At 65.8% G+C, this 22,457-nt stretch overlaps 1 protein-coding gene across 1 annotated transcript in view; it reads left to right on the forward strand.

The window, feature by feature from the left end:
• Nucleotides 1–22,457, forward strand: part of AHDC1 (AT-hook DNA binding motif containing 1) — a 49,670-nt gene that overhangs the window by 26,284 nt on the left and 929 nt on the right. The window contains exons 2-5 of the mRNA XM_066564669.1: nt 14,987–15,149; nt 15,858–15,898; nt 16,279–21,333; nt 21,443–22,043. Of these exons, the coding sequence (XP_066420766.1) occupies nt 14,987–15,149; nt 15,858–15,898; nt 16,279–21,290 (5,216 nt within the window). The 3' untranslated portion in view covers nt 21,291–21,333; nt 21,443–22,043. The remainder of the gene's footprint in view (nt 1–14,986; nt 15,150–15,857; nt 15,899–16,278; nt 21,334–21,442; nt 22,044–22,457) is intronic.

Here is a 22,457-nt window from a genome sequence, read left to right on the forward strand (position 1 = left end):
CTTTGCGTGGGGGCTGGAGGCAGGCAGGGAGGGGGTGGAATACTGGCTGGAGCGAGTCTGAACCTGGCATCTGTCGAATGTCACCTTACCCAGACAGTCTGTGCTTCCCTGTCTCCATATCAACCGTTCTGCTCCAGCCACCTGCGGGGGGGTGGCAGGAGCGTCTTTGGGAGGAGCAGATCTCGCTGCTCCCCTCGCTCCCTGCAGCCTCCCCTTCCCTCCCTGCTGCCCCCCGGGTGCTGGGAATCATGGCCGATGCTCCTCCAGCCGGGGAGCTGGGGGTGACCCCGGTGCCCTCGTGACCCCACATCACACTGCCTGCCTCAGTTTCCCTTCCCTGGTACAGCTGTGGCACAGAGGGGTGCTGGGCCTTGTTCCACCCCAGCCGAGGCAGTGAGGGCCTCTTCCAGGAGCTCGGCATTTTTCCCTGGACTTGTCCCTCTTCCCTGCGACCAGATGTTCTCACCCTCCTCCCTGCAGCAGGGTCCCAGCCCAGCAGCAGCAGCAGCAGCAGCAGCAGCCTGCCCTGCACCTGGACAGCGCCGGGGGGCAGGGACAAGGGACACGGCACAGTCTGGGGCAGGGACGAGGGACACGGAACAGCGTCCTCCCGTGGCTGTGTCCCGGCTCCAGGGCCTGGCAGGGAGGGAGAGCCCAACCCTTCCCACCCCAGTTGGGCTGTGGCAGCACCAAAGGCAGCGGGGAGCTGAGCCCAGTGTGGGGCAGGGGGTGGTGGCATCAGGGCTTGGTGTTGTGGGGGGGGGCTGGAGCCTTTTGGGGGTGCTGGAGTGTTTGGGGAGATGCTGGACCATTTACAGAGACACTGGAGCATTTGTCATGGGGGTGCTGGAGTACATGGGAGGATGCTGGAACACTGGAGGGATGTTGGAGTACCTGCGGTGGGGATACTGAAGTGTTGGATGGATGCTGGAGGACTTGGAGAAGTGCTGGAGTACTGAGGAGACTCAGTTTGGGCATGGGGGCAGTGCTGGAGCATTTTAGAGGGTGCTGGGGCATTTGGGGAGGTGCTGGGGCACTGAGGTCAGGGCTGGGCACCTGTGGGCACGGGGTGGGCAGCTGGGATGCATGGGTGGCACTTGCGGGGCTGCCCTGGGGCTCATGGGTGCTGCTGGCGGTCGGGGTGCCTTGGGCAGGCTCGGGGCGGACACACGGACAGCCAGGACAGACACAGGCACTGCTCCCTCCTCTCCCAGCCATGCGCAGTGGCTCCTGCAAGTGTGTAATTTCACCACAGTGCCTAAACCAGGGACAGAAGTAAATTGACCTTTTCACCCGTTTTCCTACCAGGGGGATTATAGCCTGTTTCCTGTTAAATCTCTCCAAGAACTGGCTCCATCCTGCTCATGGAGTGGGGCGGGGAGGGGGGGACAGGCACCCACCCAAAGTGGGGGCTTTCATTTCCCTCCTCATCCCCCTGCACCTCGCCTTTTCCACCCCATCCCATCGCTCCACCACCTCTCAGCTCATTAAAGTCTTTGGGGTGATTTCACCAACCCCGGGCAAAACCAACGTGGAAAAAATTGCTGGGAGGAAGGAACCGAAGGCGGAGAGTGATAAATATTGAAAGGGTGGGATTTCGATGTAGGCTGCAACAGCTGTGCCGGTTACAGTGTCACACTATCTCTCCACAGGTTTACTGACCCATTTCCATTCACACGGCTGCCAGTATCTTAGCAACTGCAACAGTCCCCCAAGAACAGGCATATTGCCTGCTATTAGTGACTGCTGCAACTGTGTCAAGGTTAGCTCTCTCCCTCCAAGCCCTGCCGGGTTTGTTTTTTGCCCAAAGCCAGCACAGTCTGTTCGGTGACATGTCCCCCGGCAGCCATCCTGGGTGCTGGGTGTTCCTCTCTGCCGTGGAGAATGCCAGCGGGGCTGGAGGGTGGGTGGGATGGTGCTTGTGGGGTTGGTGATGGCTGGGATGAGGGTTTAGGGGATGGGATGCTTCAGGGTGTGGGTTTGGCTGGTGGGATGGAGCAGGATGTGGGGTAGGGTGCCCTGGGAGGTGCTGCAGGGTGTTGGTGATGGGGTGGGGTGCAAAGTGTGTCCCCAAAAATAGGACCATTGCCATCTAGCTGGGTGTCACTGTCACCCCTGTGCAACTCTGAGCCCTGAGAGCCTGGAGAGGGCTGGGGGCTGTGCTGATCCCACTTGGGTGCTGGGTGTTCATCCTTTCCATGAGAAATGCCAGCAGGGCTGGAGTGGTTGGCGGGATGGTGATGGATGGGATGTGGGGTTGTGTGGTGGGATGGTGCAGGATGCAGGATTAGGTGATGGGGTGGTGCAGGATGCAGGATTAGGTGGTGGGATGTGCAGGATTAGGTGGTGGGATGTGCAGGATGCAGGATGCAGGGTTAGGTGGTGGGATGTGCAGGATGCAGGATTAGGTGATGGGGTGGTGCAGGATGCAGGGTTAGGTGATGGGGTGGTGCAGGATGCAGGGTTAGGTGGTGGGATGGTGCAGGATGCAGGATTAGGTGATGGGGTGGTGCAGGATGCAGGGTTAGGTGGTGGGATGGTGCAGGATGCAGGATTAGGTGGTGGGATGTGCAGGATGCAGGATGCAGGGTTAGGTGATGGGATGTGCAGGATGCAGGGTTAGGTGGTGGGATGTGCAGGATGCAGGATTAGGTGGTGGGATGTGCAGGATGCAGGATTAGGTGCTGGGATGTGCAGGATGCAGGGTTAGGTGGTGGGATGTGCAGGATGCAGGGTTAGGTGGTGGGATGTGCAGGATGCAGGGTTAGGTGGTGGGATGTGCAGGATGCAGGGTTAGGTGCTGGGATGGTGCAGGATGCAGGATTAGGTGCTGGGGATGGTGCAGGATGCAGGGTTAGGTGGTGGGATGTGCAGGATGCAGGGTTGACCGGTGCAGTGGAGGGCGATGCACCTTGGCTGGCAGGATGGATGAGGATGCACTGCTGGATGTGGATGGAGCAGGAGGGAGCGCTGGGATGCTGCAGGGTGCTCAGGATGGTGTGGGGTATGTAATGTGACCCCAAAATAGGAGTGCTGTCATCCAGCTGGGTGTCAGCATCATCCCAGCCTCAGCAAATCACCTGGACTGGGGCCTGCACTGATCCCACGTGGGTGTCCCAAGCTGGATTGGCCTCACCCTGTGCCCTCGGGGGCTCAGCACTCTCTGAGCATGGCAGGGCATGGCACGTGTCCCTGGGTCCATGGTGGCACCAGGGGCTTGGAGGACAGCGCACATCTGTCCAGGCACCTCCACACTCCAGGGACAGCAGTGCCACACGGGTGACATCCACTGCCACCATCTCTGTTCCCCTCTGGCCCTGAGGGGAGGAGAAGTGAGAGAAGGGACCTGTGGTCCCTCAGTGTCCCCAAAAACTGCAGTACGGGGGTGACTGAGCCCACACAGCAGGGAGAAGGCAAGCAGCTGCTGCATCCCCAAAACACCCACGCAGGGAGGGAAACTGAGGCATGGGGCCCTTGCCCGGCAGGCAGAGCCCCCTCAGGCAGCTCCTGGGGCTGAGGAGCAGCAGGGTGGGCTGGTGCATCCTGACCGCCCCAGAGGGGCAGTGGGGTGGGCTGGGGTGGGTTTTGTGTCCTGAGTGCCCCAGAGGAGCGGTGGGGTGGCTGCTGGGGTGGGTTTTGTGTCCTGACCGCCCCAGAGGGGCAGTGGGGTGGCTTCTGGGGTGTGTCCTGAGTGCCCCATCCCGGCCACGGCCCCGGCAGCGCTGCAGACAGCAGGCTCCACACCGGCACGGCCGCGGGGACGGCTGCGAGGGAAGCCACAAAAATGATTTAAGGGGCTGGCGGGATTGATTTATTAAGAACAATTAAAAGCGCTAAATACGCTTAGCTCAGCCAGACACCGAGCAGGGAGCCTGGGGGGAGAGACCTGTCTGCGGATCCGGAGGGCGCGGCTGGCGGCAGGAGACTGTGGCACTGCTGGGGGACAGAGCCACACCGGGCTGGGCTGGGGCAGCTGGGGAAGGAGAGGCGAGCACGGAACCCTCTGGGGAGCAGCAGCACCCTGGGGCTGCACTTGGGCCCAGGGATGAGTTTGCATCTAGAGATAAATCATCACTGCAGGATGGATTTTCACCCAGGTGTGCCTTTGCACCATGTAGTGGGATGAATTTTCACCCAGGGATGTGTTTGCGCCCAGGGATGAATAGTTGAACCCAGGGAGGGTTTGTATCTAGGGGTGGATTTGTATCTGGAGGTGGATTTGTATCCAGGGGAGGGGTTCACCCAGCTCTGGGTTTGCACCCTGCAGTGGGATGAATTTGCATCCAGGGGAGTGTTTGCACTCCAGCTGGAAGGGATGGAAGGAATGTCAGGGACCAGGAGGCCCCCAGGCAGGGCTGCCCTGAGGAGCTGTTTGGAGGCAGTGCCAGCTGCAGGATGCCCTGCAGGAGCAGTTAGCCATGCTGGGCACGGTGTTGCTGTCCCAGTCTCACAGTGCTACCCTGGGAGCCTTGGCAAAAGGGCTCCCCACCAATGGGCACCCACGAGGCTGACACGAGTGTGGGTCCAAGGAGCTCATGGAGCAGAAATCCCGGAGTGTTGTGACATCTGCAGACCCGCGTCCCTCACAGGAAATCCCAGCCGAAAGTCCTTGGAGGCTGGGAGAGTCTTTGGACGAGTCCAGACCTGCCCAGCCCGGCTCCTCGCAGGGCGGCTGTGGGGGGAGCTGGGCTCTCTCCTGGGGTCCCCGGGGCTGTCCCCGTGCAGGATGAGCTTCAGCCAGCAGTTCTGTGTCCCTGTGTGCTGCCGGGCTGTTGGGGTACCAGGAAAGGGGGGGCAGAGGGCTGTGCCCGGCATTTTTCCAGTCCCAGTGGCTGCCTGCAGTGGGAGCACTGGTTTTGTACACATTTTCTACTGCTGTGGAGGATCCATCCCCTTCACTGAGCTCACCAGGCTGGCTGTGCTTTGGGATGGGTTCCCTGGGATGCTGAGCCGTGCTACCTTCCTCCCCCTCGTCCCCCAGGGCTGTCAGGGAGGTGGGGGTCAGGTTTTTAGGTTTGGGTTCAGATCCCCCACACAGAGCCCCCACAACCTCCTTCAGCCACCTCACCTTGGGGCTGGATGTGCCCACGTCCCCTTCACCATTTGGGTCCCTGTGCCCTGAGCCTCGCTGGGCACATCCTGCTCACCAAAACCCACAGGATCGGAGGGGCCCCCTGCCCTGGCCCCCCGGACAGGAGCCCCGGGAGCAGGAGGCGCTGGGGAAGGTGCGGGATGGGAACAAAAGGTCGGCGGAACGGCGGGCAGGGGCGAGCGGAGCCGGCGGCGTTCTGCTGACCCCGGCCCCGGCCTCCCCCCGCCGCCCCCGCCCGCTCCTGCCCACGTCAGCGCTTCCCGGCAGCGCTTCCAGGTCTACCTGGGGCTGCCTGGGGTGGAAAAGCCATTTCTGCCTCTGGCCCGGTGCGTGCGCCTGTGCCAGCCCTGGCCAAGCCTCCCGGGGCAGGGTGGGTGCTCCTGCCTTGTGCCCGAGCGTCACCGCGTGTCCTTTTCCCGTGAGGATGGAGCCGGGGCGAGGTGTGCAGTGTGCTGCGAGTCGGGAGGGGGCCGTGGTGGGGTGCCGGGCACCCTCTGCACGCCCTGAGCTCGCTGGGTGTGCCTGCGGGGACACGGCTGGGAACAGAGATGGACGGAGGTGGCCAGGGACGGAGGTGGAGGAGGTGACCAGGGGTGGCAGTGGCCGGGGATGGAGGTGACCCTGCTCAGTGGCCCTGGCACAACCTCTGTGCTCCTGCTTGCCCACGTGTGGCGCAGCCACAGCAATGGGGACAAAGGCAGAGCCGATGGAACAAGGGGGCTGCCCGCGGCCGCCAGCGGGGACACGCTGGTGTCCCAGCAGCGACGCTGGGGCCAGGTGGGTGCAGCGATCCTGCCAGGGCCGCGCAAGCGGGGCGGCGGCAGAGCTGGGGCGGCCCCGGGACACTCGGCCGTGGGTGCCCGGGTGCCCCCGGCCCCGCCGCCGGCTGCCCAAGGGTTAACGAGAGTTTGCTGCTCCTGCAGACAATTAGTGACATCTTTGCTGACAACGCCACACTGAGCCTCTGCCGCCTCCCCGGCAGCACCAGCCCGGCCGCCCCCGCGGCCCCTCTCCGCCGCCTGCCCTCGGCACCGCGGTCCGGCGGGCACCGCACCCCGCACCCGGCACCCCGCGCCCGGCACCCCGCGCCCGGCACCCCGAGCCCCGACACCTCGCCCGGCGGCGCTCGGCAGCGGCGGCAGCGCTGCAATCCCAAGCGGAGCAGCCGGCTCCCCTCGCTGCCCTCTGACCCGCTGTTGCTGTGGAAACTGCATCCCACGTAGGATTATGGAGCCGGAATCTGCAGGCTCCAAACCCCTCCAAATCCAGACGGTCACCGGGGTCCCCCCGCCCGCGGCGCCTGCGGGGAGCCCACAGGGTGCCTGGTATCCCCGTGGGGTGGCATCTGGCTCCTGGAGGAGGTGGCAGCAGCACTCCTGCGTCCCCTGGTTTGCACCCACTGGCTGGTGACATGCTGGAGATGTCACGGTGTCACCACCAGGCCATCAGTGACCCCTGGCCCATCTGCTCCCTTGTGCCATTGCCTGAGTATCATCTCCCTGTGTGCCATCCCTGCATCTCGGGGGGGAGGGTGGTGTGCTAGCAGGACCCTCACCCTCAAACAGCACCCCGGGAATGTGGGTCCACACCAAGGACCCATCCCCAGCACCTCTGAGGCAGCAGCAGGAGCTGCACACCCACCAGAGACCCCCGCACCCGCAGGGACCGGGCCCCAGGGGGGAACGGGGGGCGCAGGGGGGAGCAGAGCCTGTTTGGGGAGCTCTGTGGGCTGCGCTTGTGTCTCAGCATCTCTCCTGCCACCCGAGGAGGTAGGAGCTGAATTAATCGCGATCAATTAGTGCTGCTTGCAGTCCCTGGCTCCCTCCCTGCACCAGCTTTGTGCACCCAGCGAGGGGGGCCCCGGTGTCCCCCTGTGCAGCACCCGAGTGCCATCGGGGACTGCAGCCCCTCCGGACCTCCAGATGGGGACAGGGGACAAGCAGGGCGTCCCCCAGCCCGTGTGGCCACGAGAAACATTCCTGCTGTAGAATTTGATGGAGGGGATGAGGAGGGGGCTGCAGGAGCCCCTCGAGGTCCCCGTGCCAGGCTGGAGCAGGGTGCTGGGGTGTCCGGAGCGAGTGTCCGGATCCTGCAGGATACTGCAGCAAATGCCCTGCAATCTGCAGCCGGATGAATCCCACCTTCCTTCCCCCGCAACGTGCTGCCCTGGGCTACAGCTAATCTATTGTGCGCTGGGCTGCAGCCAGCACAAGCTGCAATACAGTAAATCCTTCTGCAGTATCCTGCAAGGGGACCGAGCCCAGCCGCAGCCGCCCGCCGCCGCCAGACAAAGACGGGGGGCCCCTGTGGGGATGGGGTGCAGGGAGCAGGGCACCCGGGGGTGGCAGGACCCCTGGCGCCGTGCCGGCCAAGATGGGAGAATGAAGCCCTTGAGCAGGGTGGGAAGTTCTCCAGGGAGTTTTGGGTGGTGCTGTGCATTCTCCTGGCCCCCCAAATCTGAGGGCAGGGAGATGCTCAACCCCCTGAGTTTGGGTTTCCCCTAAATGTTGTCACCACCGTGTTCCCCTTCAGGGTCCCAGTGCGATGCAGGGCTTTCTGTGCCCGCCCTTTCCATGTGCATGGTGCATCTTTCCCTGTGCCTCAGTTTCCCCACCAGTCAGGGCCACCAAGGCCCTCAGCCCCCTCCCTCAAGCAGGCTCCATCCCATGCGAGTCCCACTGCCCTTTTCCAGGGGATTTTGCGTGGATACTGTCATTATGGTTATTATTACTATTATTATTATTACTGGGATGTTGGTGGGGCTCTGCGGCTCTGCCGGACCCGTCTTTGGCGAGCAAGGCATCCTTCAAAGGGAAGGCGCTCCGTCACCGCCCCACAGCAGCTGCGTTCTCCTCAATTAGAAGAGGTAATGAAGCAATTTATGGGCATCTACAAAGTGATGTGTGAGTGACAGGCTGTGTACGATCCGTGCCGGGGCTCTGCCGGCAAGTTGTGTTCTTCCAATTTTAATGGAGAGCTCCTCGGCGAGGGGGGAGAGCAAACATTGGTGTGTCTGTGGGTGTGTGTGCTCCGGGGGGCTGGGTCGGGGGTGCCAGTGTGGTGTGGGTGGGTGCAGAGAGACCTGGCTGCTCCAGTCTCCCTCCCCGGGGAGCCTGAGCTGCGCTGTAACCGGAGATGGGGGCAGCTGGGTGGGAGCCCAGCCCGGGGCTGGGGCACTACAGGACCTCTGGAATAGTTGGCTGCAGTTCCCTGTTCCCATCAGCACCCCGGGTGCTGCCCACCCTGCTCCTGCCTCAGTTTCCCTGTCGCTATCCATGTCCCTGCTGCATGGCACTGGCACACCCCTTCTTCACACCCCCAGATTTTGGGGAACCACCGTGGCCTCTCAAGGGTGGAGAGTGAATTGTGTTTTGGGGTCAAACCCCAGTGGCTTCCACTGCCAGCACCAGGGGATGGGATGGGGGTGTGCAGTGCTGTCCTGGTGTTCTGGGTGCCTGGGGGTCCCTGCAGCTTGTGTGTGCTGCCATGGGGGGTTGTACCTCCAAGCAGGTGTGATCCTGTGCCACAGAGGTGGGTGCTGCACCTCCAGGTGCTGGCACACCTGTCTGTGTACCTGTAACACAGGTGTGCACCCATAGTGCGCTCACCAGTGCCTGTGCGTGTTCCTGGACCTGTCTGTGTGTGCCTGTACGTGCTTGGCACATGTGTGACCCACCTGTGTGCCCGTTGGTGCCCACAGTGCTGTGGGGGTGTGTGGGTGCCCCTGTGTGAGCCCTGTCTGCACACGCGTGTGCAAATCCTCCCCCGTGCACGTACCTGTGCACACACCTGCATGTTCTCAACCATCTTGTGCACATTCAGGCCTGGTAGAGGGTGCACCACCTCCATACCCGCATATTTTGGGGTGCCAGGCCGCTGGCGTGATGGGGCAGGGGCTGCCCCTGCCTCCCCACACCCCTGCCCCATCCCGCCGCTGCTGGCATCGTCCCCAGTGGCTCCCACACCCCAGCTCGGCCCCAGCCGGCCGCATCTCCCAGGAAACAGGATCCACAGCCAGGAGTTTCCGCTCAACTCGTGTGTGCCTCCCACAAAAAAAAAAAAAAAAAAAAAGAAAAAAAAGAAAAAAACCCACCCTGACACCAGCACGGCCGTTAATCCTGCCCGGCTCATTCTGCTTTTCTTGTCTAGCCAGTTTCTAAAATTGGCCAAGGGAGGCAACTGGCTGCTCTCCCCCCACCCAGACCCCCCCTCGGTCCCCACCTGGTCCCCCCGGCGCGGTGTCAGCACCTGGACCCCGGCACCCCATCCACGGCCTGCGGGATGGGGCTGCGGTCGGGCGGCTCCGGTGCCCGGCGTGGGCTGTGGGTGGGCGCCAGCGGGCCCCGGAGCCCGGTGGGCATTGTCAGCATCCTCCTCTCCCGGCGGGCGCCCCTGTGCTGCCCCGGGCAGCCCCCCAGCCCCACGCCGGGGGAGCATGGCTGTGCCGAGCGAGCTTTCGGCATGGGCACGCGTCCATCTGGCGCCTTCCAAATGTTACTGGCCTCGCAGGATCCCGGCTCCGCTCGGCGTTAACCCGCAGCGCCCCGGCGGGGAGCGCGGGCATCGCCGCCGGGACCCCGGGGCCTCCAGGGGGTGTCGGGGGGCTCTGAGCTGCCGGGGGGGCCGAGGCCGGGGTGCCGGGGGCAGCCGGCGGAGCCCCCTCCGCGCCCGCGGGTGTTACATGACCCGGCGCGGCCGGCGCTGGGCAGGGACGCACCGGGGCTGTGACTCATGCTGTGGCTATAACAGGGAGCCCGGGGAGGGGGGCCGCGGCCATCTGCGCGGCCTCAGGGCTGCCAGCGCGCTGCGGGGGCCCTGGGGTGCGCTCCCCGCGCCGGGCACAGCCCCCCGGGCTCCGCCGGCGCACGGGGACCGCGGGCAAGCACAGCCGGGAGCGCCCTGTGTCCGAGCTGGCACCCCGAGCGACCAGTGCTGGTGTGCCCCGTAGCCTCCCGCGGGCACGGAGAGGGCAGAGCAGGGGGCCCGGGGGCTGCTCGCCTCCCGCGCCGGCTCGACGGGGCGGGGGAACAAAGCTGGCACCGAGGGAAGAGCTAAATTTAGCCCGTTCCCTGCTAGCTCTGAACCGCGGCGCTGGGCTCCAGCCGGCCGAGGTGCCACCATCGCTGCCGTCCATCTGTCAGCCGCTCCCGAGCCCCCCCGAGCCAGGCAGGGGGGTCAGACCCCTCCACGACCACGGGAGTTGGGGGCTGCATCCACGCTGGGCGATGCCACGGGGGTCACCTGAGCGCCCCCAGCACCTGGGGGCAGCGGGGTACCCACGTCTGGGGGGTGGTATGAGGGGTCCTTGCACAGGGGAAGGGGCTCCTGACAGGTGGGATGGATGATTGCTGGGAGAGATGGCCGCTGGAGGGGGCTTGGTGTGGGGAGATGGTTTATTGTGGGGAGATGGGCGTTACAGGGAGATGGTCTTTGAGGGGTAACAGTCCTTGGAGGGGGAATGGTCATTAGAGGGAGATGGTCCTTGCAGGAGAGACAATTTCTCATGGGGGAGATGATCCCTGCAGGGGAGATGGTCCTTGTGGGGAAGATGGTGCTTGAAGGCCAGTGGTTCTTGCAGGGGAGAGCCCTTGCAGGGCAGATGGCTTATGGGGAAATGGCCATTGCAGGAGAGATGGTCCTTGCAGGGGAGATGGTCAGTGCCCACTGCAGGTGAGGTGGCTCTTTAGGGGAGATGGTTTCGTGCAGGGAAAATGGTCCTTGCATGGAAGGCGGTCATTTCAGGATAGATCATTTCTCCTGAGGGAGAAGGTCCTTGCAGGGGAGATGGTTTCTTGCAGCAGCAGGAATAGGAGCCTGAGCAGGCCTCCCCACCCCTGCCCACCTCAAGGGCACCGTGCCACGTTCTGGTGCTGAGGGCTGAGCCCATCCAGGGTGCCACAGCTCCAGGAGCCCCAGGCCTGGGGATGCCACCAGCCACGGGGGGATGTGCTCCAGGAGACCCCAGTGGCACATCCAGAGCCAGGAGAAGGGCCACGTCCCTGGCTCAACACTGTCCCCAGCAGCATGGGAGTGTCCCTGGGGTCCCTGTAGCCAGGGCCAGGGGGATTGCAGGGAAATGAACTCCCCAGCCACCTTCCTGCAGCTCTGGGTTATGGGAGGGTATCAAGACCTTTGGCACCCCTTGTTCATAGCCCAGTGGTCCCAGACCCTCCTCCCAGTGCCAGGGTGGGTGTCTGAGCCTGCCCTGGGCATGTGACACCCTGGGATGATGTGAGAGGGCAGAACCCAGGGATGTTTGTCCCCCATGCCAGCCAATCCCCTCTGGCACTGGGGTCCCTGCAGCATTCCCGCAGTGCATTGGAGGCACAGGGCCCCTCAGCAGCTCCCTGCTTGGGGAGCACCCCAAAAAAGCCTCTCCTAGCCCCACAATGGGAACTGGCGGCCAAGCAGCTTGTCTGGACCCGTTACCTAAGATGAAACCCAGGCGCCATCTGCTCCATCTCCTAATTAAGAGCATGGCAGAGGAGTCAGGGCAGCGGGAGGACGTGGTGACGGCAGGGGGGATGTGACAGTGGGGTTCCAGCCCTGGGGTGACAACTGAAGGGAGGGTCAGGGCTGCCTGCAGGCACTGTGTGCCCCAGCACCCATCTGTGCCCACCCTCCCGAACCCCCAGCTCCTGCCCTGCTCCCAGTCCCAGGGTGGGTGGTCCCCAGGGTGGGTGGGGGCTCTGGGAGCTGCCAGTGGTGCCCAGAGAGGACCCCAAACACCCCTGGCACCGATGGGTGCCCCACTTGAGAGGAGGGCAGGGATGAGGGAGGGGAGGAGGAGGAGGGAGCAGGACCCGCGTGCTTTGGGGTCCGTGATGCTGAATTAGAGGGGGTGTGGGGGTCGGCGTGCAGGGGGTGAAGCCGAGGGACCCCCCGCGTGGCGCAGGGAGGGGGTGGCCAGTGGGGCTGGCTGGGGAGCACGGAAACCCTCGGCGAGCGCCTGCCAGGAAGCTGTCACTGGAGGGGATTTTCCATTGGTGTCAGCAGGCGCAGGACGGGCTGGGGGAACTGCTGGGGCGGGGGTTGGGGGCGCCGGGGAGGGGCCCGGGAGGGTGCGAGGGACGGGGCGCGGAGGGGGCAGGGTCCCCGGGGCCCCGGGGGTGGGGGGGTTCGTGCACAGGGGAGCTGCACCCCCGTGGTGCCCGCAGATCGGGGGGAAAGCCACCCTGGTGTGTGAGTGTGAGTGTGCAAGGGACAGGCGCCGCCGCGGCGTCCCCGTGTGCCACACGAGCGGGACACCCCCGTGCCACTGGGGGGGCAGGCAGGGCACCGCGCCCCTGCGGGGAATGCCAGCTGTGCCCACGGGACGCGGGTGACAGCGGGACCGGACGGGCCCCGCGCCCCTGTGGGGGCACTTAGGGCCACCCCAAAGCGTGGCAGCGCCCCGCGGTGCCCGAGGAGCCCCGGGCCGGCGGGGCAGTGGGGAGGGCGCCCGGCGGGCTGGGAGGCGGCGGGCCAGCGTGTCCCCATCTGTGTGGCGGCTGTGTCCCTGCCGCCTGCCTGTCTCCCGGTGGCATCTCCGGCCCCACCCTGACGTCTGGGTGGCCTCGGAGCCGGGCACCAAACCACGTCCGTGTCCTGCGGGGCCAATCCTCCATCCCCCCGCCGCCGCGCCGGTGCCAAGCCGGCCCCTCCGTGCCCGCCCGGTGCCAGCGCTGCGGGTCGGGGCTGGGTGCCAGCAGCCTCGGGGAGCTCAGGGGGGCTTGGGGGCGCCTGCAGCCCCCTGCACACTCGTGCTGCCACCCCACGGCACCCTTTCCACCAAAGGGGAGCCCGGTCTGGGTGGAGTGGGGGAGGTGGAGGACATCCTGCCGGCTTGGAGCAGCTCTGGTGGAAGGTGTCCCTGCCCCTGGCAGGAGGCTGGAAGGAGATGAGTCTTAAGGTCCCTTCCAACCCAAACCATTCCATGATTCTGATTCCTCTCGCCGCCAACCTCCGTCAAGCCTGAAACCGTTAAACTAATTAAAGCTTTGCAGCAGCAGGATTAAGCCCGGGCAGGGGAGGTGGGAGCCCAGGTAGTCGATTAGTTCACCAGGCGAGGATATTGGATTTCTGCGAGGCGAGTCAGCAGTCTTCGGGGGCTGTTATCTTTGCAGGGCTGCGGGGTCAGGAGGTGGGAAGCGGAGGTGACTGCAATCTCGCCCGCTTCATCCCCCCGCTCTTCATCCTCGCCCCCCCGGCCCCGCCGCAGCACCCGGTCTGGCCGGCTCTCCCCCGCCCGCGGCGCCCATCTCTATCTCTCCTTCTCCCTCCGTCCCTCCTCGCTTGTGTGGTCTCGGCTGGTGTTTTGTAACCCGGGAGGAGAAAAAAAAATTAAAAGATTTTTCTTTTTTTTTTTTTAAAAAGGGGAAAATAAAAAAATAAGGAAAAAGGCCCTACCCCTGGCGAGGAAGCCAGGAATGGCGAGGTCCGGAGAGCCTAATGGGAAACATGTGGCGGCTGCCTGGGGCTGAGCGGGGAGGTGAAAGTGAGCGCGGCGAACATCCCGGTGCGCCCCCCCGCGCGTCCCGGAGCCCCCTCCCCAGCGCCGCTCCCACCTGCGCTCCACGCCGCGCTGGGTGCGTGGGTGGATGCTCGGGGGGTGCAGGTGGTCCCCGCTATGGGGGCGCTTTGCACGGGGCGAGGGCGGGGTCCCGGCGCACGGAGTGTCCCCCGCGTGTCGCGGGACACGTGTGTGTCCCCCCGTGGGACCGGCGCAGAACCGGACACCGGTGCTGTGGGGTCGGGGCTGCGACCTGAGCCTGCAGCATCCCCTGCACACCGGGGGTGACCGTGGGCAACGGGGACCGTGCAGAACGCGGGCGATGCCGTGTCCAGAGACCCCCACACCCGGTGGGGACCCACGGGCGTCCCGCAGCGTTTGCCGAAGCAGCCGCAGCTCCGTGGGCCACGGACACAGCGGGGAACGGCGGCGCAGGGCTGGGGGGTGGCATCGCGACACCCCCGACACCCCCGGACACCCCCCGACACCCCAAACCTCCCCTGGAGCCGCGCAGCCTGTGCAGCGAGGACCAGCTCTCGGCGGCTGTTCTGGAAAACCTCCCGTTTGTTTCCTTCCTGCCTGCCTCCCCTCCGACAGCTCCCTGGGCACACCAGCAGCCTCAGCAGAGACGAGACCGGTCTTTCTAGCACATATTTTCCTGCTCCACATAGCCCTTGGTGTAACTTTACACCGAGGTGCCCGCAGCTCCGCGGTGCCAGCGCTGCGCCCAAAGGCTGGCGGGGAGACGGGGAAAAAGGGGGGGATGCGGATGGACTGACAGGTTTGAATTCTCTTTCCCTGCCTTGTTGATAAGTTGTCACGCTAATCCAGACACCGGGAAGAGCCTGGATCACGCCGAGCGGCTGCGTGTGTGTGTCTGCGGGTGTGTGCTGGGGGAGGGAGCCAACCGGCAGGGATTCACACGCGGCGCTGGGGAGGGAAACAGGCGGCCGTGCTGGCACGGGGGGCTCGCGAGGGGCTCGGGGGCTCCACCGTGCACCCCTGAGCCACACGGGCAGCGGCTGGGGGTGCCTCTGCAGGAGAGGGGGGGGCCAGAGCTTCTGCACACGCCTGTGCAATGTGCACATCCATGGGGATGAGCACGCGTGTGCCTACAGCCTGCTGGGAGATGCTGTGGGTATCTCATATGGGCAGCCCCCGGTTCGAGGCATGCACACGGTGGGGAGGAAAGGGTTGTCCTGCCCCAAAACGCCACCCCGGGCATCCCGTGATGGGGCCAAGGGCACAACGTGGGTGCCCCCGTGGGCCGTGGCTTCGAGGGGGAGGCGTCAACGGGAGGCACACGGTGTGCCCAGCCCCGCGGGCGCCCAGGGCAGCCGGGGAGGGGGGCACTCCCAGGGGAGGGGGCGGCTGGGCTGATGTGCGGGGTCTCTCTCGAGCAGATGGGAGCTCGGTCGCCTGCCAGCCCCTCGCACTGGAGAACGGTGCCAGCCCGCCAGCCGAGTGGTTCCCGCGTGCCCAGGGCTCCGGCCCCCGCCAGCCCGGCAGCGACGGCGACAGCAGGAGCTTCCGAGTGAACCTGCACTGCAAACACCCCCGCAACAGGTACCTGGGGCCTCACCCCGAAAACGGGGTGCGGCACCAAGCGAGGGTTGGCGGCACATCTTGCTGCCCATGTTCTGTCCATCCCTGCCCGGGAGATACAGGGCGAGAAGGGATCCCCGGCTCTGCACAGCCTCCCGGCTTGGGATTTTGGGGTGAACAGAGGGGCTGCAGCCCCTGTGCATTGTGCACGTGGTGCCCGGCACCCACCCGTGAGTGCCCGAGCCACCCCACCACAACCCTCGCTGACCCCTCCCAAGAGGGGAAACTGAGGCAGGCGCCACCGAGGGGCGTCCCGGCGAGGGGAGGGGTGGCCCCGGGCAGTGGCCCCGCGGGTGGGGGCTGCAGCTGTGCTCGGGGTGGGTGGGATGCGGGCTGGGAGGTGCTGAGCGAACCTCGGGCGAAGCCCCCCCGCGTGTCCGGAGCGCGGCTCGCCGGGGACACCTAGTGGCAGCGCCACCAAAGGACCCCCGCCCCACGGAGGGGCTGCTGGGGACGGGAGGGGGGCGCAAACCTGGCCCCTCTGTCCCCCAGGGGAGAGGCAGCCTCCCCCTCTTTGCCCATGCCCCGCGGCCCCACGGTGCCGGAGCGCGGCAGCTCGGGAGGATCAGCCCCTGGTACGTCCCGTGCAGGGACTGGCACAGGGGTGGGGGGCACTTGAGCGAGGCCCCCCCCGTGTGGGGCTGACCCTGCACACCCCTTCCTTTGCAGAGAGCTCAAGTGCAATAGCAGGAGCAGCAGCAAAGCCGAGGGTAAGTCCCAGCCCCAGCCCTCCCCTCAGACACCCGAACTCTGCCCCTGGGGTGGGGTGGGAAAACCCAGAGCCTCACCCGTCTTCACCGGGGAGGGGGAGCGTGCCGGAGTTCCTGGTGTGGGGAGGGCATCCAGCCCGCTGCTCCTGAGCTGGGGAGGGCACCCAGTTCCCCCAAGGCCCCGTTTTCCCAGCTGTGAGCAGGGCTGTCACATTCCTGCGGTGCCAGTCGGGTCATGGCTGCTGACAGGGCGGAGGGAGCTGGGGGATGGATGTGGGGGCCTCATCCCTGGGAACAGGGGGTTGGAGTGAGGCTCTGCTGGCTGGTTTGGGCCGGCAGTGCCTGTGGAGCCTCACTGTCCCCGTCTCTGCCGCCCGTAGGTCCTGGTGTCACCTTCCCTGACCCCCATGTCAGCAACTGCTCGGCCAAGCGGCACGCGGGGGAGGAGGAGGTCAGGATGCGCGTGAAGCCCCCGGGCCCAGTGGTAACGACCAGCGTTGTGCGTGGCTCGCCCGACTACGTCCGAGAGCCCAAATTCTACCCGCCGGGACACCCGGTGCAGCGGCCCCCCGCCTGCCCGGCCGAGAAGGCGCTGTCCTGCAGTGTGCTCAGCTTCCCTGAGGGGTCGTGCCCCGCGCTCGGCCGGGAGCACCAGGCAGGCTCGCTGCTGCACGGCGACCCGGCCGACCGCTGCCAGAGCGTCCACGGGGGCACCAAGGCGGCCGAGGACCTGCTGGGCTGCGCCGGGGAGCCCCGGATCCTGGGGGGCAGCACAGAGGAGGCATCTGCCCGCGACCGGGCGCCCAAAACCTTCCCCAACGCGACGCTGGCCTCGGGCCGCTGCAACGTAGACGGCATCCTCGCCTTGCTCCGCAGCAAGTGCGGTAACGGGCACATCAACCTCCACCCTGTGGTGCAGCTCATCGACATCATGAAGGACCTCAACCGCCTCTCTGAGGACCTCAAGAACAGCGGGGTGCACCTGGACTGTGGCAGCCTCCGTGGCGGCGGCGGGGCTCACGAGGACAGCCGCCTCCTGCCCGCTGACCGGGACCTCCAGTACAGCTTCTTCTCCTCGCCCTCCCTGGCCAACAGCATCCGCAGCCCCGAGGAGCGGGGGGTGCTCCTCAAATCCGACCCGTCGCGGCATCCCCGGCCCCCAGCGCGTGACGGAGAGGCTGAGGGAGGCGGGGGGAGCACCCCACAGCCCCCAGGACACGCTGTGGGTGTGGGGGACGTCTCCAAAGCTCCGGCGGATGAAGCCGGCTGCTCCCAGCCCGATGCCAGCGATTACTCGGAACTGGCCGAGGCGGACATCCTGAACGAGCTGGCCTCCCTGGCTTGCCCAGGGACGCAGCTGCTGGAGTCGCAGGCGATGGAGCCGCAGCCCCAGTTGCTGCCAGCCCAAGAGCTGGACTCCCAATCCCGGCTGTTGGATTCCCAGTCCCTGGAGTCACAGCCCCAGCTGCTTGATTCGCAGAGCCTGGAGCCACTGCCAGAGTCGCTGGAGCTGCAAAACCTGGAGCCGTTGGGGCTGCAGTCGCTGGAGCCGCTCTCTGAGTCTCTGGAGCTGCAGTCGCTGGAGCCTCTGTCCGAGTCGCTGGAGCTGCAGTCACTGGAGCCACTGGCGGAGCCTCTGGGGCTGCAGACCCTGGAGCCACTGCCCGGAGCGCTGGAGCCCCCGCTGCTGCCCACTGAGCCCTCTCTGCTGGAGCCACAGCCACTGGGCACCGTCTCGGAGCTGCTGGAGGCGCAGCCGGGCACCGGGGACCCTCTGCGGCCCCACGGGCTGCAGCCCCGGCTCGGGGGGTGTCCCCTGAGCACCATGGTGAAGCGGGGCCCCTGCGGGGGCCGGGGGGCCGGGCGGTGTGGCGAAGACCACCGCAAGTACGCCCTGCGCCGGACTGATAAGCCAAAGATGCTGTGCCGCCGGAGGAGGGCGGGGCGAGGGCGCCGGGTGGACATCACCCCCGAGAGCCACGTCCTGTCCCCCCTCACCCTGCCCGCCGAGCTGCCCCCCGGGCCCGAGGAGCCTGACACCCCGGTGCTGAGCCCCCCACCGCCACCGCCTCCCACCACGCTGGACCCCAATGAGATGCCCAAAGCCCCCACGGCAGGGAAGAAGAGCAAGTGCCGGGGGGTGAGGAAGATGGTGGTGAAGATGGCCAAGATCCCCGTGTCCCTGGGGAGAAGGAACAAGACCACCTACAAGGTGTCATCGCTCAGCAGCAACCTGAACCTGGAGGGGAAGGAGCTGGCAGCCAGCAGCTCCATGGAGCCCACGCCGCTGCTCAAGATGAAGAACAACGGGCGCAACGTGGTCGTGGTGTTCCCCCCTGGCGAGATGCCCATTATCCTGAAGCGCAAGCGGGGCCGGCCTCCCAAAAACCTGCTGCTGGGCCAAGCCAAGCCCAAGGAGCCCACCCCAGAAGTGAAGAAGAGGAGGAGGAGGAAGCAGAAGCTGGCCTCGCCCCAGCCCTCCTACATCGCCGACACCAACGACAGCAAAGCCGACTACTCGGATGTGTTGGCCAAGCTGGCCTTCCTGAACCGACAGAGCCAGTGCTCGGGGCGCTGCTCACCGCCCCGCTGCTGGACCCCCAGCGAGCCCGAGTCCATCCACCAAGCCCCCGACACCCAGAGCATCTCCCACTTCCTGCACCGGGTCCAGGGTTTCCGCCGGCGCGGCGGCAAGGCGGGGGGCTTCGGTGGGCGTGGGGGCAGCCACGCCGCCCGCGCCGCACGCTGCTCCTTCAGCGATTTCTTTGAGGGCATCGGGAAGAAGAAGAAAGCCCCCACGGCCCTCCACGCTGACCCCGTGCACCCCCGCAAGCGCGGCCGGCTGGAGCCCGACCCCGTGGGCAAGCCCAAGCGGAAGCGACGGGCGCGCAAGAACGGGGCCCTGTTCCCCGAACCCAACTCCGGGCAGAGCTTCGGGGACGGCCCCGCCGCAGAGTGGGGCGGGGGCGAGAAGGGCAGCCCCTGGGCCCCCCACCACAGCCACCCCGGCGGCCAGCCTGGACGCAACGGTGGCTACCAAGGGGCCGAGGCGAGACCCTTCCACGCCGCGGGGTTGGAGTCGGGCTCCTCTGGCCGTGCCGGTTTCTACGCTGGCAGCGCGCCGTCCTCGCAGACAGAGACCGGTCCGGAGCGGCACAGCCTCTTCACCGGCTACTTCCGCTCCTTGCTGGACTCCGATGACTCCTCCGACCTGCTGGACTTCGCCCTCTCCGCGTCCCGCTCCGAGTCCCGTAAATCGGCGGCCGCCTACACGGCGCCCCCGGCCGCGCTGCCCGGCCAGCGGGGCATGGCTGCCTACACGGCCCGCGGCGGCAAAGTGCCGGCGGCCAACCCCGGTGCCGAGGCCTTCCACGCGGCCATGCAGGGCCGGCCAGCGTTCCCGCCCGGCCGCGCCTCCAGCGCCTACGGGGTGACCCAAGGCTCCTCCGAGTGCCGGGGCACCGAGTCCTTCCCCAAACTGGCCCCGCCATCAGCCGTGTCCCGGTCGCCCACGGCTCACCCGGCGGCCAGCGGCACCCCCGGCTACTCCCCATACGGCAGCTACGGCAGCGCCGGGCAGAGCGTGGCACCCGCCAGCGTGTTCCCGCCAGGAAAGCAGTACCCATCAGCACAGGACTGCCCCAACAGCAAGGACTGCAGCTTCGCCTATGGCAGCGGCAGCAGCCTCCCGTCCTCGCCCAGCAGTGCCCACAGTGCCGGCTACGCGCCACCGACAGCTGGTCCCAGTTTGCCGCTGGGAAAAGCTGCCTTCTTCAACAGTGCCGAGCAGGGGGGGCAGTTCTCCAGCGCCGCGCACACCCCCCTGCGCTGCGACAGCCGGGCCAGCACCGTCTCGCCCGGCGGCTACATGGTGCCCAAGGGGTCAGCGTCCTTCCAGCCCTCGCCTGAAAACTGCCGGCAGTTCCCCAGCTCCGCGCCGTGGGCCTTCCGGCAGGGCTACGGAGGGTTGGACTGGAGCTCAGAAGCCTTCAGCCAGCTCTACAACCCGGGCTTCGAGTGCCACCTCAATGAACCCAACGTCATCCTGGACATCTCCAACTACACCCCGCAGAAAGCCAAGCAGCAGACGGTCTCTGAGACCTTCTCGGAGTCCTCCTCTGACAGCACCCAGTTCAACCAGCCGGCTGGTTACCGGCGCGCCAACAGCGAGGCGTCCTCCAGCGAGGGCCAGTCCAGCCTCTCCAGCCTGGAGAAGCTGATGATGGACTGGAATGAGGCATCCTCCGCCCCTGGCTACAACTGGAACCAGAGCGTCCTCTTCCAGAGTAACTCCAAGCCCGGTCGAGGCCGACGGAAGAAAGTGGATATGTTCGACACCTCCCACCTGAGTTTCTCCTCCTCTTCCTCATCTTCCTCCGTGTACCCCTCCAAGAGGAACACGGGACCCCGGCAGCCCCGGGGCTCCCGAGGGGCTTGTGCCTCCAAGAAGGAGAGGGGGACGGGCAAAGCCAAGTTCCCCACCAAGTCACAGGCAGTGAACCCCCTGTTCCAGGACAGCACGGACCTGGGCTTGGACTACTACAGCGGGGACAGCAGCATGTCCCCCCTGCCCTCCCAGTCCCGGGGCTTCGGGGTGGGGGAGCGGGACCCCTGTGACTACACCGGCCCCTACTCCATGAACCCCTCCACCCCCTCGGATGGGACCTTTGTCCAGGGGTTCCAGAGCGACTCCCCTGGTTTGGGGCAGCCGGATTTGGAGAGCAAGCACTTCCCTGCCCTCCCGCACCAGCTGGCAGCCCCCGGCCAGCAGACTGTGTTCGAGGCCGGTTTGCAGAAAGCCTTCTCGCCCAACTGCTCCCCGACCTTGGCCTTCAAGGAGGACCTGCGGGCAGGCAGCATGCGGAAGCTGCCCGCCTGCGACTCGCTCAAACACAGCATGCAGGGGGGGGCCCTGCCACACGCCCCACACCTGGCCTGCCGCGACCTCCCCATGCCTCAAGCGCACTATGACTCCCCCAGCTGCAAAAACCCCCCGTACTGGTATTCCCCCAACGCCAGCACCCGCAGCCCTTCCTACGACGGCAAGGCGGGGGCTGGCATGCTGGTAGACTTCATGGGCAGGACGGACCCCCCGTGTCTGAACCCCCACTTGAGCAGCCCGAGCAGCACCCACCCCTCCAAGGGTGAGAAGGAGCCCTTGGAGATGTCCCGGGCCCACCACCGAGGACCCTACGCTTGTCCCTTGATCAATGACTTGAACATCTCCCCCGTACCGAGAGACTCAATGTTGCAGCTGCAGGACAACTACAGGTACCCCAGTTTTGCACCCCAAGGGCACCCCGTCATGGCCCCCAGCCAGAAGAGCGGGTTTTTGGGACCCATGGTAGAGCAACAACACCCTGAGGACACTTTTACGGTCACCTCATTGTAGTGTCTGCTGACGTGCCAACGGGACAACGAGGTTTTGTTACAGGGTAGGTGGGGGAGAACCTGGGAGCGAGGGTGGCAGGAGGGGACACAGGGGACCCTCAGGGCCCTTCTCATCGTGTCCCCCTCTCTCTCCATGTTGTGTTTCTCTTTCAGAGGTAATTTAGCCAGCACTTTTTTCTGGAACACTTTTCAAGTTCTGTATTTAACTGGGATTGGAACCGTTTGTTTGTTTTCTTAAAAAAAAAAAAAAAAGAAAAAAAAGAAAGAAAAAAGGAGAAAAAAAGAAAAAAAAAAGGAGAAAAAAAAAGATAAAAAATAAGTGAAACAAAAGGAAAAAATTAATAATAATGGATGAAGAGAGAAACCCCCCGTTTTTCCCCCTCCGCACTCAAACCCACTCCGCCTGCCAAGCTCCGGCTCTGCTTCCCGGACTGCCGCCCCCCCCGCCCCGCAGCAGGACAATCGGACGGACGGACGGACGGACAGAGCGCAGGCCCGGCGCAGGGGCGCGGGCAGGGAGGGCAGGAGGGGATCCGGGGGTCAGCGCTGGGTGCCCCCTGCCCCCAGCCCGGCTGGGGCCCCTCGCCGCCCCGGGGAGGCTGTTTGGGGATTCTTTTCTTTTCTTGTCCCTCCCCGTCCGCTGTCGCCCGGGGCTGCTCCTGCCGGATGGACAGCGATGGGTGGTGGTGAAGCGCTGACCCCTCCAGGCTCTGGCACCGTCGCCAGCGGGGCTCGGAGACGCCACTGTCACCAGGTGAGTGCCAGCTGTGCTCCCCAGCCAGTGGCTGTGCCAGCTGTGCCAGCTGTGCTCCCAGCCAGGCTGTGCCGGCTGCTCCGTGCCCTGGGGGCTCCCTGACCCACCTACACCCACCCTCAGGGCGCCCCGGCCCGTGCTGGGCTGTGAACCCTTGGGTGCTGTCCCACCAAGCACCAAACTGGGGACCCTGTGGGCTGCAGTGCCTGGGGCTGGCTGGAGCCTGGGCTGTGGGGTGCAGGAGCCAGGGTGTGCCAGGGTGAGGGGGTGTGGGGTGCCCCAGAGCCCTGTTCGGTGCCAGATGGAGCAGGCAGGACCCGAGAGCCCCGGGTACGTGGGTGCCGGACAAGAACGAGCAGGACTGCAGAGTGCAAGGCTGGAGGGGAAGGACCCAGATCCTCTGGGACATGGGTG

This window comes from Molothrus aeneus, chromosome 23 (assembly GCF_037042795.1).
Source record: "Molothrus aeneus isolate 106 chromosome 23, BPBGC_Maene_1.0, whole genome shotgun sequence".
Taxonomy (NCBI): Eukaryota; Metazoa; Chordata; class Aves; order Passeriformes; family Icteridae; genus Molothrus; species Molothrus aeneus.